The following is a 20,775-nucleotide window of genomic DNA, read 5'->3' as shown; positions in this document are numbered from 1 at the left end:
ATCTCTGGACTTCCATTGTCTATTGACGTGTCGTCGGACTATTCACTCCCGCTGTGCGAACGACTCGCCGTCTTGACGAGGGCTTCGAAAACGTTTTCATTACAATAGTGCGTAGCCACCGCCGCCGCAGTGGCCGCCGCTGCTGCTGCTGCCGATCGGACAAATGTGTCAGAGCTGAAACGTCATGATTAATGATGGTGGCAAGCATGTGGGCCCGAAGGCCAGGCCACTGAGTCCAGACTGGGCTGCAGTTAAAGGTCGATACTGGCACAGCCTGGGGGTAGGGCAGTGCGGCCTGCCAACTGGGCCATGGGAAGGGACGCACAGACACTGGGAATGCTTGGGCTTGAATTTGGGTTTGAGTATGGAAATGGAAATGCGACCACAACTGGCACTGGCTGTGGCATCATTCTATCAAGGTAATTTAGACAAGAACACAAGAACACGACACCCGAAATGTAAACAACGCACCGAACACAAACTGAAACACTTGGCAAAGCATTAGGCGAAATTAGGAATTAATCCTTGGCTGCACTCGCGGCGACTCGTTGAGCAGTGTTGTGTCTTGACCATGGCAACAACTGCTCAAAGGGCGGGCACACGGCTTCGTAATCAAAACGAAAGACAGACAAACATATAGAGAGGGGTTGAATATGTGTGTAAGCATATGTTTAAATAACTACCACACACTTTGATGAATATGAGAATAATATTGCTCTTAATCGTGAAGAGCTTAGATGGAACAAGAACAAGCTGTTAGCGAGAGGGCTGTTGAGAGCAGAATGGTCTTTAAGATAGACATATTTATACATAAAGAATAGTTTATAATTTTCCTTTGTCTGCTTAAGGTTATAAAGTATTTGTCTTAGGTATAACATGATTAAGCTGTGAATAAATAATGTATCGAAACTTATAAAAATAAGCTTAGTTCGTGTAACTAAACTTATGATCTGAAAATCTTAAGACAAATAGCAATTCAAATCAAGAACTTATAAAATATCTCATAATATGTAGTATAAAAAATAGCCCAACTATTTTCAATATACGAGGGTTGTCTTATACATTTGCGTACAAAAATTATATAAAAATGATTAACAACGTAGCGTAGCAACTTTTTAATATATACAACACATTTTACAGAAACGAGTATGCGAGGCGAATTTATTGCTCAATGCAGGTGGTTATTATGTTCATATACTTGAAACCGTATTACCTGTTATTAAACTGCAGTTCCCTTCATTTTCGTTTCAATTCGGATGAATTTTTCGGAAAAAAAATTATTCACGCAACGAATATAGAAAACTGAAGACAGCACCAGCTGCAGCAGTTGTCTGTCAATTCCATCAAATCAATTCAATTGATATTACGTTTAGGAAAAAGAGAGAAAAAATTTGTTTGCGCTTGTTTTTGGGCTCTGGGATGCTCTGCAGCAGAAAGATGCGCCATTGCCTTAATTGAAACCGTTTAAATTGCAATTAATCAAACGGCTGAGCCAGCGAATGTTGCACAGTTGTTGCCGAGTGGCGCAACGAATTCCCTCAACGGGAATGGGCAGTTCCTCTACGCTGTGAAAACTTCCTGCATTAAACTGCAAAGCCAGTGCCACAGAGAAAAAGAGAAAAGAAAAGAGACTGAGTGTAGCTCTGAATTACTGTCACCGGTGACTAATTTTATCCTTTGGCTGCTTTTGTTTTAATTCTGAACAAATGAAGAAGCAGCCAGCTCCAGGACATTCAGAACACAGCCACACGGTAACTGTTTAATCGCTTTCGACATGCGGATTTAAGTTTTTTTGGGCCGCAAGGAGTGGGATCTGTGATAAGTGAAAATATGGACGACACCCCTCGCAGGCGTTGAGCAGGCAATGGGCGGATGAGGATATTGCCACTGTGGTGTGCACAGCAACAACCCACACAAACCACCCGATAACGCCATCCAAAACCCAGTACCCGAAGCCCAAACTCAGCACCGACCCGCGCTCCACCGGACGCACGCACAGGATGCGAGCAGCGGATGCTGCAGATGGGAGACTCAGGGGCTGAGAGGATGAGGCAGATGTGTGACTGGGATTGGAACTCGGAAGCTGAGCCTATGCCCGTGGCCTTCTTTTCTTGCGTTCACGTCGCGCACTTCGTTTTTTAAGTGGAAATAAATTAAAAATGGGTGGCAAATCTCTAGAGCAGGAGGAGGCCACAGCAGAAGCTGGGGCGCGTCTGCAACACGCGTTGAAGGCAACGACGGCGGCAAAGACAGCGGCGGCTGAAGGTAAAAGTTTTGGATAAAACAGTTGAACTTCAAAATGTGAATTTGATTAGGATATTTGCATAAAATTCTGTTTCTGCGCCCAGCACTCAGCAAGGGCCCAACCAGAAGGCAAAAGCCAGAATAATACCGCCATAAAATACGGAAAACACACAAAATGAGAGCTGGAGTAGAGTTGGAACGTATGTTCTGTTGCCGGAAGCGGAAGTATATAAGTCAACCTAGATTCTGTAGTGGCATTTATGCTGATACCAAGGACAAATGGGCTTTCTGCTTGCCGTTCTCGCATTTCATGTGCCAAGTTGTCGAAAGCGAGAACTTTAAGAAATTCACGGGAAAATTGACTGGGTGTTGGCTACATTTTGAATTTACAATTTAAAAAGCAAATATAGAATAATGTAAGCTATATATAGAGAAAAACAGATACTAGATAAGTATTGGTATTATACAATATAGGTTCGAGGTTCGATACTCGAATTCTCCCATCAACTCGATTGTAATTCGAAGGCTTTAAATTTTCAAATATTTTGATATCGAACATATCAGAAAATCCTTAAAACTATTTTCAATTACCCAAATAGTCTATTTCCACAGCTTTAAGCTTTTGGGTTGTTGAACAATTGTTAGTAATATAATTGCTCTCTAAAAATATGCCTCTTTGTTGTAACGTATTGATTGTTATTCAATTACTATTCAATTCAATTATTGCTTCCGATCAATCTATAATTGTAACTAAAATAGCATAAAATTGACATTCTGCCCTCCTGACTGGAATACCATAAATTATGCATATGCGCAGGACATGAATATGCTTGCTTCAATAGAGCTTAAACTATGTGACATTTAGCATATGTCGCCACCTGTGTGTAATGTACGATACACATGCACTTGACACAGCCCTGCCCAAGCAGCGCCCCGAGGGGGGCGAGAATGAAGCACACACTCAAAGGCAAAGGGAGCTCCAGCTCAAGCTGGAGCTGGCATAAAATGCAAAACTTTTTGCCAAGCTGAGTTGCTTAGGCAAATCGTATGTGAAACATTTGGCAGGCAGCGATTTATTTAATGTCTTTGGCTCGCTGAGGCACAGACTGAGGCAGTGGCAGCTGCATGTTCGAGTGATTTAGATGATTTATGTCTCAAGACGAACACTCCAGGGTTGAGATTGGCCAGCTACATCCACAACAACACCAACAATAACGACAAGAACAGCAGCACCACCAACTACTAAACTACCAACTACCGCAGCATGTTTTTCGGGGACAAAATTTACGCATGGCTCAAGCATGCTCATATGAATATACATACATATCTACATATATATATATGTATGCTTACGCACTTCGACTCGTTGGCTGCCATAACTCAAATTTAAAGGCGGCGCCTGTGGCAAATTGGAGGCAACATTGCAGCCAGCTACAGCTGTGTTTTACTCATGCGGACGCGAACGCTGGCACCGAACAAATTCAATTATCGGGCCATGGCTCTTCCTTCAGCTCTCTCTCTCTCTCTCATTTGCTGCATGCAACACGCATACGCCGTGTGGACACAGCGGCGTTTGGGGTCGCAATTAAAGCAACCGCAGCACAGCTCACTAATTAATTTGCATTTGCGCCGCAAACTTGTTGATTACCAAACACACTCATATATATTTACATACATATACTTCATACTCATGTACCTGCTGTCAATTAGCCAATCGAGTTAAGATTTATCACATTTTTAAATAGTTTCTGTGCACTTGTCTCTCCACTGAGGATATCGTGCTGATAGCTTTATTGATGGTCTTTCGCCTGGACAAGTAAACTAGACAATCTAATGCTAAGCCATAAACAAATTGATTTACACTGTACAAAGGCAATTTGTAGACTTATTAGACTTCCATATCAATATCAAGAGTAGGCCAATTATGCATACAAAGTATGCGGATGTCATTTGTCTAGTCTAGTGATATAATACCATATATAGCAGAAATATTTATGGCTGTTAATATAATGCTATTAAAGTCAGTTCTCAGAACTGTTTGATATTAGTTAACAACTGTTTTATTTATAGATTACAATATTTGTGTCGCCTCTTTTAATATGGTCATCCCTGCAGATGCCAATCGTCAGTTTAATAATTAATTAATAAGAGACAATATAAATCTAAGTTATTTCTTCAGGTTGAAAAAAATAATTAATTCTACTACTTGTAAAACTGAAACGAACTGAAATGATAATTTAAAACAAACTTAGACTCTTAGAGATTTCTACTGTTTTATATTAAACAAATATCCCTACAATAAAAAGAATACTAAAAGTATATGAAAGAAAAATACACAGCATAAGAAAATGAAAGATAGAAAGAGAAAGTATTTCACTTTATTGAAGAAGAAGAATTTATGTATGCCTTATATATTTAAAATATATGAAAAACAGAACAGAAATATCTTTACATGTTCTTGTTCATATAATAATATTGCCTTAAACATGGGAAACTTTCAGTCTCATATCTTCTTCTATTTATAATAAATGCATATATTGAAATATACTAATATCGTAACACATGTGCATAAATGTCAAGAAGTTTTCCAAACTTCATCTGTATTTGTTATTCTTCAAGTTTTACCCATATTTCTAAAACGGACAACAATTTCGTGAAATTAAATTATCTTCAGCTTTCTACGAATCACATTTTCTATAATAATTGATGACGATTTAGAGCTACTATTAAGTTAACTTCGTCTTATGATCAAATCTGTTTTAATGTATTTGTCATTTGGAAATGATATTCTGTTGCGTACTTTATCTTAACCCAAATCAAAATTTAATGTATTCTGACATTTTTAATAATCGTAAACTTGTGCGATTTCTCTTCCGCATGTACTTTATAAGAAAGCACATATAGTTTGTTGTTCAGTTTTTAAGCTTAAGCCAATATTTCTACCGCCGATATCTGCGACTGTTTTTCAACTAATTAGAAGAGCTCTGTATCTAGTCCTAAGTCGATGGGGCCACTGCCCACAGACGTCGTCTGCAGACTTTTCGCGTTTTCCTTTTGGCGCAACGGAAGTGACTTTTGTTTTTTATTTACCGTGAATATTGCGCCGCCGGTTGTTGTTGTTGTTGTTGTTGTTGTTGATGTGTTTAAATAAGCAAAACTTACGGGCGATAAAAATGCTGCAACAACAACAGCAACAGCAACAGCCACAGCGGGCTGATGGCTTACAAGAAATGACGAAACAGAGAACATGGCAAAATCGCAAGAAACAGCAGTAGAAGAAAAAGAAAAAAGAAAGAAAGCAAGAAACTTGCGCTTGGCGTGTAAACGGTTTTTTCTTTTAGTTTTACTTCGGCAAAGCTTCTGATGTGGACAGCCGGCGTCGCCGACTGGGTGGCCACCATGTAACTCCCCAACCCAATACTCCTCTAGTCAAACTGACCCCCCCTCTCTGCCGTCTCTTCGGGCGAGTGACGTTGCGTCTCTGCCGTGGGCTGAGGGCGATTCAGTTGCGAGACAAATGGAAATGAAGCGTTTATGCTGCTTTATTGCTGCGATAAGAAAAAATGAGGCATTATTTTGTTGTTTCAAGCAAAGTTTTTGCCTTAGCGTTTGCCTAAGCCCCACTCGCCGCTCAAGACCCCTCGTCCCATTCGACTTTCCAGTCGCAATCTTATTTATACGTATTTCTATATATTTTCATTTTTGCCCTCGGCCACGGAAACGCCGTGATGCGAACTGGCCACAGGTTGAGCTTCGCCCTAGCCATCGTCCTCGGCTTGTGGAATGCGGCAATTTCCTCGGCAGTCTCCGGCCTTAGAAATATTTGCACTGGCCATGAGTCCGCGCTTTTCTTATCCCAGCTGGATATCTGATTCCTGTGGCTACAGCCAAAATGATTGCGGCATTTCATTTCCAGCTACCAGTTCCAGCTCCAGCTTTGGAGGCGCCAGAATTACTTGCGTTTTAACAGCTTATTTAATGTGAATCAAATCGAGCAGAAAAATAAATTTTATATTCTGCAAACAAAAGCAACGACCACGACAAACTGAAAAGTTGCGGCGAATATTTTAATTTTGACTCAGACAATAAATTGAAGTGAGCGTTTAAGAAACTTAAATTAATGCACAACATAATCTAAATTATGTCAATTGACTTGATTATGTCAATTGATATTAATGTTTACAAGACGAGTCCGAGAGTATGCTACAGTGAACAGATTCGAACCAGAAAATGCAATTTACTTTGCACCCTGAACCAAAAAATCCAATCTAAAAAGGCCTAACTCTAATCTAAAATGCAAAACTCTGGAGTAAAATCCAGCTACAAGACTTAAGTATTTAAAGCATAAACTTTCGCATTAATCGAACTAAATTTTATGATACAAAATTTTAGTGGACTCCGTTAAAATTTAAGATATTTACGAGGATGGTTAAGAACTAGATGCCAATAAAAATGTATGATTAGGCTTGGCTTAAATCAAAGTCTGTGTTGTGACTTTTAAGTACAAAAGCATTAATATTTCAATTGAATTTGATATCTTGTGTTTCTAGCATTAATTATAGTTTTAACGTTCCAGTGCTAAAAGTTGGCCAATTCCAATAATAATTTTAAAGTCGTGAAATATAAAAAACGGATTGTTTTTCAGTTTTCAATCAGCATATTATATGCTTAGTTACCAAATAATCAACATTCTGTTGACGGCACAATTCTAATTAAAGGCCTTCACATTGCTATTGCCAGCCTTCTATTGGTCGGACAGGTTTTTACACCACTCACGGCTATCATCAGCAATAAACCGTGAACATAAACAGTAGCCGATGCGATCAGACAACTGAAATTCGCTTCTATTCGCTCAATGATCGATCACAAAAGCCCCACAAAATGTGAGATGTGCGTTGAGCGTAGCGTGAAGCTAAATGCGATCAAGAAACCCCATCGAAAAATGTATATATGAAATACAAAATACAAAATACAAAACACAAAATTCAAAAGCCAAAGCCGCATCATCAATTATGCTCAACATTGCTCAATGGCAGCCCAGAAACAGCAACAACAACAACAACACAAAGCTGTCAGCGCGCGTTGATCTGTCAAATGCCGCAGCCAAAACTGAAAAACCTGGCCCAAAAGAAATGCGGCAGCCGCATCTGTAGCTTTAGCTGTTGGCAACTGCTGCCCGCCACTTGGCGACGCTTTTGTTGCATTTCCACACAAAAATATTGATTAATCATGGCCGGGCAGCCATTACTGCTGCTGCTGCTGCTGCTGCTGCTGTTGCCATTCATGCCACACACTCTAACTATGAGCGTATTCAAAGAGTTGTCCAGGCAGACATTGAAACGATCTTAAGCTGATTTTTGGCCTTCAGCTGAGTGTGTCTTTGTCTGGCAACTATACAATACGCACACAGGGATAATTTTTCACTCGCTTTCATATGAGCTGGCGGCACTTTTTATACGGCGATCGTTATTGTTACTCAAACTCCACCTACAACTGCGAAAAACTGCGCGCCTTTTCATGGCGTTTTTGCCACGCTCGCAACTTGAAAAGAGATTTTAAAACAGGGGCAATTACTACTTCTAGTTGTTGTTAGTTTTCCATTCGAGCTGCTTTGTTGTAATCGCATTTGCTAAAGTCACATCATTTGTGGCCAGCGTGCAGAATTGTTGTCATTTTCGACCATTAGGAATTAAAACGCAAAGCCTTTGGCAACGTTTTTAAATCGACATCAATTTTGCATGGATGCTTGCATACCCTGGTATACTTTAAATTTCATTTTTAATTCGCTTTCAATCTGGCAAACATGCTGGGCTTAATCCAGAGCTACCCCACACAGAGAAACAGCGAGAGAAAGAGAGAGAGAGAGAGAAGAGGGAAATGTAAATTTCTGCTGAAAAAGTTTCCCTCGCTGATTTTGATTGACAGCTCTTAGCATCCCTGATGGATTTCATATTTGAGCCATGGCTGAGGCAATACACGCAGCAGGCCAAAATGACAGACCGGAGACACAGCCAAAGGCATGGGCGGAGATGAAGTTAGAGACGGGAAGGGGTATGGGGCTTGGCTATGAAACAGGGGCTTAGGCGCTGCATAAAGTTTACCAACAGCTTTCATATTTCCCTGACGAGACGAGACGAGACGAAATGTTTCTTTCTTTCTTTTTTAGACTCATGCGCATCTGTATAAAAAATATATGAAAATAAAATACAGAAGTTATATGTATGTATATATATGTATGTAGTTGAGCAGGCCATGTTGAAAGTTTTTCAATTTGAGCCGCTTTAAAGTATTCAACTTGATTCAGTGACGATCGGCCATGAGTTTTTGTATACTTTTGTATGTGTACTGAAAAATATGTGAGAAGCTTTTTTTAATAATAAAAAGTTATACAACATTTGTGACCACATTTAAACGGATAACAGTATTTTATTTTGGCTTTGCCTGGGTTCCCAAATGCTTCCTAATGGTTTTATGATTTTATCGCTTGAGAAAAATTGAATTTATAAGTTTGTTTTTTACACATCAATTTAATATTTACATTGAATTAAGACTGAAAATATGTATATTTTTAGTTTTAATATTTTGTTAAGTCTAGCTGAAACTAGTGAAACAGCTAGTGAGAGTTAAGAGTTACGTCTTTGATTAATAACTAGATTTTTTAAAAAAATGTTTGTTAAAATAAAAATATATAAATAACTATTTATTTAATTTTTTAAAATATATACGTTTGTTGTAACCGCATTCCTAAAAGAGTTTAAAACACTTTGTCTAAGATCTTTAATTGCAAATTTTCTTCAATTGCCTTTTGATACAAGTTAGAATTTCTTATAAAATATTATATTAGTATAATATATTTGTCTGAGTCATTTTCGTCACTTACAATACTATTCAAATGTTAATTAATATAAAAATTATCAAAAAGCTAAAAATAAATTTAGTTTTCCAAACTTTGAACAAATGAATTATTTCAAAGAAATATTTAAATAAATTTTTAACAATTCACAAAGAAATATTAAATTTATTTATATATTTCTCAAAATAACCATTTGAAAATTATGAAAACAATTTACTTTACTTTTGAATATGCAGTTTTAGCAGTGACAATTCAAAAAGCAAACATTAATCAACAATTTTCACACCTACCGCGCACTGCAGGCAACAGCAGCAGCAGCTTAGAGGAGGGTCCTACAGTTTAGATAAACAATCCACCATTCACATAGTTTTGTTATCATTGTCGTTGTTGTTGTTGTGACTGGTCTGTAAATGTTCTGTTTGTTGACATTTGCTGGTCATGAAAAGTCATTAAATATATTTCTCTAATTTATCTTTGCGACTGGCAGCTCGGTAAAAGCATTCAAGCTAAGGAACGTCCCGTAAATTGTATATGCTAGATAATCGTTATACTTTTGAGCACTGTTGTTACTGTTGCTGTTGCTGTTGCTGTTGCTATTTGCAACAACCCTTTCATCCAGGCTAATTAAAACTAATCCAGAACAAATGCTTGGCCAGCAGGAAGTGCTGTACACTTTTCGCATGAATGTCAATCAAGCCCACAATTAAATGATTGAAGACATTCATCTGGGCCCTAACTTGGCCTTTGTCTCCTCCTGCCAGGCAGCTAATCAGCAGCCACTCAACAGTCGAACACCCCGTGGAGAACCACTTAACCAGGGATTGGGCAGCAACAAGCTTCAAGCCACGTTAGACTTGAATAGCCAATAAAATAGATAAGCGCAACTGTGGCTCTAGTTTAAAATGCCACGCATCTTCGTCGTCTTCTCTTATTTTTTGTTTGGTTGTTGCTTGTAGTTTGCAGACGCATAGCAAATAGATACATATACAAAATATTTTCATGAGAAATTGACTTTTTCTACTGCCATCGTCGTCGTCGTCGTCATCGCCTTCTTTTCCGTCTCGTCTCAGTCGTTGTCTTCCTTGGTTGGAAATGATTAATGATGCAGCTCTGCGCATTCGTACGTTTGTCGTCCCACACCAGAGTTCCAGCTCCAGCTCCAGCTCCAGCTCTACTTTTCTGTAAATGTATCTGTATCTGTCTCTGTAGCTGTGTGTCTTTTTGTTGTCAGCTTGAGCATTTTTACTGCATTGCATCGCAGCATTTGGCATTCGAGGTAGCTGAAGCTGAAACTCAAGCCAAGAAGCCGTCCATATAAGCTGCACAACCGTATGCCTCCTCCGTTTCGTCGTCAGTTGCTTTTTTGATTGAATTTGTCATGGCCCCCACCTTACCCACAACAATTTTCCAGTAAGCACTTTCAGCCTGGCCCTTTAAAGTTTTGCAACCACAAACTTCAGCATAACTCAAGCCACAGAATGTTGCTTCGCCTGCTTCTATTCTCGCTACCTCTCGCCGCTAGCCAGAATATTTAACAAGATAAATTGAGGTCATTTTTTTAGTGTCCACCTTTGGTCATCTTGTTTGTTCTTTGCTGGCGAATCGCAAAGGTCCTGCCACAAATTGTGTCCACCTTGTTGACCGCTGTCCCATTCATGTGTCCACAAATGTTCGTAATGTGCATCCTTATGGACTAACACGTGTAAAGTGGTCAAAAGCACAAAACCCAGAGCCAAGGCCCAGCGTACAAGCATGGGCAAAGGCAAAGACACAGACTGGGAGCTTGCCTCGCAAAAAAGGCACATTCTTTGCCATGGGAGTTGAGCATGATTTAAATGAGGTAAATACACTGTGCATATTGGCCTATGTACCTTAAATGCTTAGACTATTTTATAACTTACTGCAATTATTAAATAATTCATTGTTGTTCTATTATCTTGAGATGTGTCTATAAAAAAGCTTGCTCTATTTTGTAAGACTTCGTCTTGTTAGTTTTTACTTAACATTTTCCAGCACTTGATACTACAAACTACAAAATATTGCCAATTTAGCTACAATTCTGTCTTGATTTAGTATGTTAAATAATATTATAACGTATTGTTTGAAGATTTAAAATAATTTAAAATAACTCTTATTCTTAAGAGTCTCTCAGGCAAGAAGAGTATAGAAGAAGAACTACGACTATGAAACATACAAACTATGACATAGATAAATAGCAGCAAAAGGCATTTTGTATTTTTCTTATATATTTAAGTTAAACTATTTTTAAAAATAATAAATAATAATGAACTTCGCGCAGTGTAATAATTTTAATAAGCAATGAACAACTTAAAAGTCTTGTAAGCTACCTTTCGCTTCGGTTGCAAACATTTTGCAATTGTTGGCAAAATTTACGCCCATTTTAATTTCGGTGTGCACTGGGGGCAGCAGATGCGTTAAGTGTGGCAATTTCTGTTTTTTTTTTCTGTTCGCCTAACCAAAATGCAGACATAAATTTTCACATAGTTGACTGCAGCAGGCGGGCAGCAGTGCGAGAAAAAAGGTCAAGCTGGAGAGCGAGTGCGTTTAAGTGTTAACATGTAAATTATGCTCTGGGCGCTGTTAATAAGTGTATTTCAAGTGCTGTAAATCACGAGTAGCACTTCCGAGCTGCAAATTAATATTTTGTGACCATATACATACGCTCATATTACCTAAGGCGGGCTCTGTTTTATAACACAAATCTTTGGCTAGGCCCGCTGGCAAGTGCTGCTGCACAAAGTATCCGACGTAGTTGCTGATAAGTTTCGTTACGTTTTGACTTTTCCGGCATTTCATCCATGCTGATGACATTTCCAATGCAACGATCTCCCCATCGCCACCCCCCTCGCCCTCGCCAAAAATTCATTTTGTAATTTTCAGATACCTTGAATGCCCTAACCAGCTGTCGTCGAGCTGGTTTTCATTTTGACCAGGCTGCAGAAATTGCAACCAACTTGCTTTCCATTTGCTACCAACTCTTGCTCCTCTTGCTGGTGCGCGTGTGTGTGTGTCTCTCTGTGAGTGTATGTGTGGATGTGTGTGTGTGTGCACGGTTCGGTTTAGAAAATTATCTTTCTGCTCGTCGTCGCCAAAAAGGAAATCATATTTTCTGCTTTTGTGCACTTTACTTTTCAGTTTCGTCGGTCGCCTGCCTGCTAGCTGCCACCCCTCTCGGCCCATCTCCATAACACCCTCTCTCTTGCCCTCTTGCCTTTTGCTCGTAAACAGTTTGGTTGCAACTTTTGTGCGAAATTTATGCTTCTCGCTCCGAATACCCTCTCATATCTGGGCACTTTTCGCAAGTACTCGTAGCATGCGACTTGCTGCCACACCCACACGCCCGCCTGCCCTGCTATTCGAGGAAATGGGTTGTGTGTGCGCGTGTGTGTGTGTGCGGGCGGCATCCAGGTGGTGTTTATGGCATCCGCTTTCGGCAGTATTGATGAAGGAACTCGCATCTGTAATTCAATCAGTGTCTATGTCTGGCTGCTGCTGCCATTTGGCTGGCTATTGAGACCGAGCTTCGTTCAACTGGAAATTCACGTGCAAACATTTTCCATTTTCATCGCATCAATGCAAATAAGGCGTAAAAATATCAAAATGCTCACTTTACCCATCATATCATATGCGAATATATTACTTTTCTTGCACCTTTTTATTGTATGCGAAATATAAGTATTTGCTGTTGGCTCTGACTTTTGACTTTTGTTTTCCACTTTAAGCAATTCGAATTCAATTTCCATTTTCTTACTATCGTTAGATACAGGTATTTTCATATGCTGCAGCAAATACGTTAAGTGAGTTAGTGAACCCAATCAAATGGTCGCATTTCTTCAACACATATAAGCCAATTGATTAGCCCAAATTTAAAAGGGAAAATCATTTGACAAAATTATAAGTTCCTCTCGAAAAAAAAATCCTAAAGAAAAGTTTGTTTAAAATAGTTTCAATTTGCTTGAAACTTATTCTGTACTTATTTTTATCAAATATTAGCTAGTATCAAAGAGATTCATGCTTTCACTCAATACATATCATAATAACTTCATCTAAAGAAAAACGGAAAACTAAACTAAAAATAAAATAAGAAAGCATTCACTCAAAGAAAATCTTGCAATTTGTATAGTATTGTGAGAGTGCTCACTTCACTTATAAAATCCAGTTAAATATTTAAATGAAGCTAACGAAAAGTTGAGGAGGATGAAAGAAGTTGCAGGAGAAACAGTAGCCAAACTACTTGAAGTGTCGCTACGTGCCGCCTTGTGGCAATGCTTCACGCGCCTCACGGATTGATTGATTAGATTTTTGTTAATTACTTAACGCTTGAGATTGAGATTGAGATAGAGAAGGGAATTGGGAGTGGAAGCTGCTCGCAGCGTCGACAAAACTTTGGCTGAGCTGCGTTACCCGCATTTGGTGGCAGCCACATTAACATCAGCTGCAGCCTCACTCAGGGCTATGCGGCAGACAGGAAGCGCTTGCCACATAGTTGCCACAGCTTCGAATTAGTTATGGCCGGTGACGAGCTGATGGATTGATCACAATCACAATCGCAATCACAGAGATTCCATGAGCAGCAGTTGCTGCAGTTGCAGCGCATCTTCAATACTTCAAATTGTCGCTTTCGATTCCTGTCAGTCCTTGTTGTTGTAGTTGGTAACGCCCCGAACTCGAACCCGTACTCGAAGTCGAAGCGTTTGCAATTTGTTAGTAGAAGGCGCTCCGCTATCCACGTAGGGCCACGTTCAAATTCACATTTACCCACGGACTCAAACAAGAATATGCAATTTTCAATTGCAGCTGAATTCGTTCCAGAAAACGGCCTGCCCCGACGTCTGCGCACCGCGTACACAAACACGCAGCTGCTGGAGCTGGAGAAGGAATTCCATTTCAATAAGTATTTATGCCGCCCAAGAAGAATTGAAATAGCTGCCAGCCTGGATCTGACCGAGCGACAGGTGAGTGCCAACTCTTTGCTCCCCCTATGCAGCGCATGCTCTGCCCTTTTCCGTCTGCCATTTCTTACTCAATTTATTTCAACGCTCAGCTTGAAGGTCTGGCAGTCACTCAGTCAGCCAGCCCTCCACCTGCTCTTTAAAAGGTGCAAAAATTCCATTATTTGTGATGAATTACACGACGCCAAGGTTGACAGTGGCTGAGTTCCGCACTTGTGCGTCTGGGCTGAAGTCTTTTCTTCGTTTTAATTGTTCTCTTTCACACCTCACTTCTAATCTTATGTAATATAATGCATCTTGTATGGCCATTTGTTCATTTCAGGTCAAAGTTTGGTTTCAAAATCGTCGCATGAAGCACAAGAGGCAAACACTCTCGAAGACCGACGATGAGGACAATAAGGACAGCCTCAAAGGTGACGATGATCAATCCGATAGCAGTGAGTGCAAAGTTTATTTCAAATACCAATCAAAATATATTGCTTAAATAACTGAACAAGTGCAACTATGGGTACAGAATGGGTGGCAAACTTAACCAACTACTGATGCGGCCTAAATAAAGTCCTTCTTCACATGTCAAACCAGTGAGACAAAATACAATATACAAAGAGAAATTTGAGTTACGACTAGAAAAGAGTTAAATTGATGGCAATACTTAACGATGCCATGTGCAAAACAAGCCAAATTAAATATTTTACGATTAATGCATTTTCAAGTAGCCTAAAAATCTCAAGTTTTCGATGTGATGAGCAAATACTTAACTTGGGTTCAGATTTTGAGCTAAAAATAATTGTGTTCAAATTAAGTTTGATTAATGTCGAACAAAGTCATGTAATAACTCTTACTCTTACTCTATTAACAAGAGTTTCAGGCAAGCTTCCCTACTAAGTACAGAATAGTCCATCTAAATCTAATTCCTAACTAGTTTATATAAGAGATTATTGAAAAGTGTTAGCTAGATCTGATAGCTCTAAAAGTCTCCTGCAGATATCAAGAATATTTTGAGATTTGGAACACTTTAAGGAACATATCCAATGACACACAAAGCTTATTGTACTCCCAACTTAACAGAACCACTAACCACTCTACCGCGAAACACTCGGTTATGTTTAGCGGGTCACTTTTACTTTTTGAGGCTGATTACGCAAAGAAGAAGAGTAGAATATGCTGTAGCTTATCAATCACTGTCAGCTGGAGGAGGGCTCAACTTTAGCGAGAGTTGCCGCGTCGCTCACGCGACTTTGAGCTAACCCTTCTGCTGATACCGCCAGTTTTAGTAGTTCGGGTTGTCTCTTTCTTTCGATTCTTATTTTTGGTTTCCGTTTTTGTGTTTTTTTTTTGTTTTCTTCATAAAAACATATCATCAACTTGCACGCTTTAAACAAAAACTGATTTACTTTTGGTTCACGCGAAACGCAGACTCCAATTCGAAGAAGTCGTGTCAAGGCTGCGAGCTGCCCTCCGATGATATTCCCGACTCCACGTCCAATTCGCGAGGACACAACAACAATACGCCTAGCGCCACAAACAATAATCCGAGTGCTGGAAGTCGTAAGTGTTTTGCTGCGGGAAGTAATCCTAAACTAAATCTCTATCGTTCCTAAAACACAGTTACTCCCAATTCATCGCTGGAAACTGGCATTTCGTCCAATCTGCTGGGCAGCAGCACTGTCTCCGCCTCGAATGTCATCAGCGCCGACTCCAGTGTAGCGTCCAGCGTTAGCCTAGACGAGGACATCGAGGAAAGTCCCATCAAGGTTAAGAAAAAAGACGACAGTCACAGTCAAGTGAGATTTTGATTTCTGAATTTCAAATCAATCCATATTTTTATATATTCCACTTGATAGGTTATTAAGAAGGAGGCCGTATCCACCTCGTCTAAGGCCTCACCTTTTGGCTATGATGCGGGTCCTAGTTTGGCCAGTTTTCGCCGTGATCCAGACACCGCCGCTGCCGCTTCCAACTCTCCGGCAACCAAGACTGCCGGCAAGAAACGGTATCAAAGCGCCAATGCTAATGCCATTTCAATTGCAGTTGCCTCCCCATTGGGCGAGAACAATGGCGCAGCAGCTCCGGCTGCTTATTTCCCGGGCGCTGGCTACTATTCTAGCCCCAATCCGAATCCAAATGCGAAAAATTTACAGGCGGCGCAGCAGATGCCTCAGGACTATTACGGTAAATACGATATTGAATTTTCCGCCTCGCCGCACCACAACCCGCATAAGCAACAACAGCAGCAACAGCAACCGCTTCACGGCGAATATCTAAGTCCCAAGCCGAACAGCAATGCGGCCAACGTCAGTTTCCATCAGAATAGTCAACAACAGCAACACCAACACGAACAATTCTACTATAACTACAACGACACCAATGGCGGCAGCGCGTACATGAACCATCAACAACAGCAACAGCAGCACCACCCCATTGGTGATTTTGAGGCACCACCTATCAATGGACCAAACAACTTCTATGATCCTAAGTCGCAAGCGAGTAGCGCTTACTATGACAACATGAATTTCCAACACCAACACCAAACGGTAGTTTTTCAGCAACAACAACAACAGCAGCAGCAGCAACATCCACAGCATGCGCCTTTAAATCAACAACAGTAAGTAGCAATTTATTTCGAATTCTAAAGCGCCATCTAGATGACATGCAGCTAGCTAGTAAGGTACACAACCACTTAACGAATTTCGTCTACCAATTATATTGCTCCACAATTATAGTTTCGGCTTCTAAGGCGCTCTCATGTGACCAATTAGTGAAGTACAGAACCACTTAATGCAGTTATTTTGCTCCACACATAACGCAGCAGCTAACAAAGCGCCTCTAGGTAGCATACCGACAGTTAGTGAAATACAAAACCGAGTAGCGAAATTCCTATCCAATAATAATATTGCTCCACACTTAACGACACAAACATTACGCTCACACGGGATGAAACCCGCAGACATGAGCGCATACCGCACAGTGTTTAGCGAAACATATTTCAAATATTGTTGAACTGTTCATTATTTTTTCAATTAAATATTAATTTAATTTTCAGGCCTATGCACCACATTGGAGGTGGTGAAACGTATAGCGCACTTGGCCTGCAAATGGAAAACTGCGATGGATACAATAACTTCGCCGGTAGCTACTATGACCCAACTGCGGGCCAGCAACAACCACCCATTCCGCCCACACACAGCCACCCAGTGCCACATCCACACGCAAATCCACATCATCCGCATCACCAGATGCAGGCACAGACTCACCCACATATACATGCACACCATAATGCAGCGACTGCAGCGGCCGCTGTTCAGGTGGTCGGTGCACCGCCACTGCCCGCCAATCATCTGCACAATGCTAACACAAATTTCGGAGGACAACTGCAGGCGTTTGCCAATACTGGCGGCTCCGGGGTTGGTGGCGCAGCCGTCATCAGCGGGCTGGAGAACTCAAACAGCTCGTCGGACTTCAATTTTCTGAGCAATCTGGCCAATGACTTTGCTCCGGAGTACTATCAGTTAAGTTAGTTCTGATAATCCGAATTGTAAATATAACTGCAATCGATGTAGTCGAATTTTTACTATGTAATCTCCAAGCTCTCAGCTATCAGCTCTCACTTTGTCGTAGCCCACATACATATCTGTAAATATGTTCGTATGTCTGTCTCAATGCTAGTTCTATATATGTATATGTGTATGTAAGTAGCTAGAGTGAGTATATATATAAATATATATATGTATTCATGGCTCAGTAATCGAGTTAACTGCAGCTCTCCTTTAAATAAAAAAATGGCTTAAAGCCATCGTTAAAAGAAAATTATCTCCGTTCAACAACAAAAAAGTAAAATTAAAGAAAACTTAAAAGAAAATTGTAAATAGCTAGTAAAAATTAAACGTAACTTTCCACCAGTCCTAATCAAAAATAATTCAGTCTAGGTATAAACCTATGCTATATATAAATCGTATCTAACAAAATAGAAATCAAAATCTACAAAATCTTTCACAAATTGTGTTTTGTAAATAAATATTGGAAAGTAGCTCAAGTCGCACATGTGAAATTTTCCAATAGGATTTTGCGATTCAAATGAAAATTTCCATTATAATTTTCAATTGTATTCGAATGAATATTAATTTTAATTCAATGTGTGTAATGTTTGTATGTTGTTTCCCAATTCCCAAATACAATTTAACTTTAAAGACATTTTAGACTCTAAAAAAACAATGAATGAATGAAATAAATGAATAAATAATATATAAAAACTCGTTGTAAACTAAATAAATTCCACTGAGGTATTATCTTCAATCTTCTTAATATTATTATTATTAGACTGTCTCCAATTCTGAAGTCTTTAGATATTGGAGTGGCAGAGCTGGAAGAAACATTGATATGACATCGTTATATCGATGTCGTGCACACAATTAATCTGAATCACACCGAAACCTTCACTTAAAGAGGAATCTCACAAGAAACTCTAAAAGGCAGTTTAATACAAAATATATCACACAGAGCCGACACTTCTGGGAAAATTCAGTCCAAGAAAAGAGAGAAACATTCACACAAGACACTAAGAGATCACTTTGACCCTGTACATTAGAAGAAGGACCAACCCAAAAAGCATGTAATTTAAATCCAAACTCATCAGCACTTGAGTTAAAATAAACTACTTCTTAGACTACTGGAAAAACCACTATGACTGTGGCACACAAAACAGGCAAAACTGTTGACAGTACAGACTCTTACAGGCCCATTAGTATACTTCCTACTATAGAGGAAGTGTTCCAACGACTAACTATCACTTAGACTTAGATTATCACTTGAAGACACTTCCACTGTAAACAGCCATCTTCTTTGTCATGAAATAGGCTTTTACTTGTTTATATTGTCATTATCTTCAGCTATATGTAATCTGCTTTCGAGCAGCCAAAACATTGGCATTAAAAGCCGATAGATTCTGGCATGCAAGCTTCGGCAGAAAAAGTTTTGCGTCATTTACATTCAGTTATTGCCGACAGAAATGCCTTTACTCACGAGCCATCAAATTCGCTTACTCACCACTCAATGCACTCTCACAAATCTCTCAAATCCGTCAACTCACCACGAAACAAAGTCATACTCTCCCACAGCCTAGCAAGCACATTCTCAATAAGGGTTGTCACAGCCGTCGTTTTTACGACATTTGGGTTTTGATACTCGTTTACGGAATATAATGTGTATATTGATTTTATTGGACGAATCGGGGAAATTTGAATCTTTAACAATCTTATAGCTAGAGCCCCAAAACAGCACGTTTTGGTACTATAGATCGACCAAATTATTATATAGATCGTGGCAAATTAAGATGGACAAATAGTGATTTTTACAAATTTGAGAGCGTTTTCGCGTTTAAAAATATAAAGTATATACAAAACCATTTTTTCCATTTTTAGACAGCCTTAGCACTTGTTAGTTAGTTTAATGTAGACCCTCTCATAATAAATGTAAATATTAAATATGGATGTATTTAATCTAATAAGCTTATAAGCTACGGTACATGTTTATGTTAAAGAAATGTACACCGATTGGGTTCCGGGTATAGGAAGACAAATGTATGTATGCATGCATTTTGGAATTAACTTTAAAAGGTATTTTGTTTTAAAACGGAAACAATGATTTTTATATGAATCAAAGTCGCATGATTTTCATATTTCCATACAGTTGATGGTGATTTTCTCTATATTGATTTAGAGTTCATGGTCAACGTTTCTTTGATTCTAAACATGAAATCGGAGTGCCAATAGCAACATGTTGCGCTGGATTGGTAACAAGTTGCTCGTCGGCTGACATGATGTGCCGCGCAACGAACAGCTGCTGTTGAAATTTGTAGGAATTGTTGCATCAGCCAAACCGGTAAAGTCTCTCGTGCCACAGCTCTCTCGGCTCTCACGCATGCTGCGACCCAATCGTGACAACACGCACACTATAAACCTTTTTCGCATCATAGATGAATGAACAGAGCAATTTTAAGATTAATGTAACCCATGTTTATCAAATTACTGTTCTGCCTTATCTTCGGGCTGATAAGGTTTTAGTTATATGCGAATTCGGTAAACTTGGCTTTGGTGCATATATGTACACATGTGCCATGTCATATATATATATGTAAATACATATGTATATGATATATATGTATTTATATACAGACGCGCACTTATTATTTTGTGAAAAATATATTCTGACGACAGTACGATTACGACGCAATATACTATATATTTAGAAGGGTGATCCCTAACCAATTGATTATTAAGTAATTATAGTACGGAGGTTTAAAGTAAGAGTAACTTATCCTAAGTGGCTCAAATATCTGAGCTGACTAAAATTAAATGCAGTCGTATTTTAACATCATTCAAATAAAATGGATCCAGAATTGTCAGGCAGGACTTTCAACCGGGATTAACTTTCATACGTTAGTAATTGAGTAGAATACAGAATCGACTTGGTCAACAAACTTATTAAGTAGGAGCTGTAATAGTGTACCACATCATCTAAGCATAAATAGTATTGAGTTTTGGGGGCACGACCATGCAGCAGCCAGCTGAGAGCTAAGGCATGGGATTCGATTCGACGTCACCAGCAAAAGTTTTATCAGCAGCAAAGTTGCTTACGTCGGTTGCCTCAGTTCAGCGACTGGTTGACTCGATTCGCATCCGTTAGTAACAAAACTTTAGCCGTCGTGAA

General features: G+C 39.4%; 1 protein-coding gene across 4 annotated transcripts in view; it reads left to right on the top strand.

The window, feature by feature from the left end:
• Nucleotides 1-17,687, top strand: part of LOC111595676 (homeotic protein proboscipedia) — a 33,841-nt gene extending 16,154 nt beyond the window's left edge. For 2 of the 4 annotated variants that reach the window (XM_023309530.2, XM_023309539.2), the window contains 6 exons: nucleotides 13,931-14,073; nucleotides 14,393-14,507; nucleotides 15,487-15,618; nucleotides 15,679-15,854; nucleotides 15,915-16,675; nucleotides 17,114-17,687. In XM_023309530.2, the coding sequence (XP_023165298.2) occupies nucleotides 13,931-14,073; nucleotides 14,393-14,507; nucleotides 15,487-15,618; nucleotides 15,679-15,854; nucleotides 15,915-16,675; nucleotides 17,114-17,588 (1,802 nt within the window). In that variant the 3' untranslated portion in view covers nucleotides 17,589-17,687. Of the gene's footprint in view, nucleotides 1-13,915; nucleotides 14,074-14,392; nucleotides 14,508-15,486; nucleotides 15,619-15,678; nucleotides 15,855-15,914; nucleotides 16,676-17,113 lie in introns of all 4 variants that reach the window. The other 2 variants (XM_023309522.2, XM_023309515.2) reach the window with 1 other exon arrangement.
• The last annotated feature ends 3,088 nt before the right edge of the window (nucleotides 17,688-20,775 follow it).

This window comes from Drosophila hydei, unplaced genomic scaffold (assembly GCF_003285905.1).
Source record: "Drosophila hydei strain 15085-1641.00,03,60 unplaced genomic scaffold, DhydRS2 tig00000063-arrow-pilon, whole genome shotgun sequence".
NCBI lineage: Eukaryota > Metazoa > Arthropoda > Insecta > Diptera > Drosophilidae > Drosophila > Drosophila hydei.
Note: the sequence above shows the minus strand (reverse complement) of the source record. Positions and strands in the feature narration are given on the sequence as shown.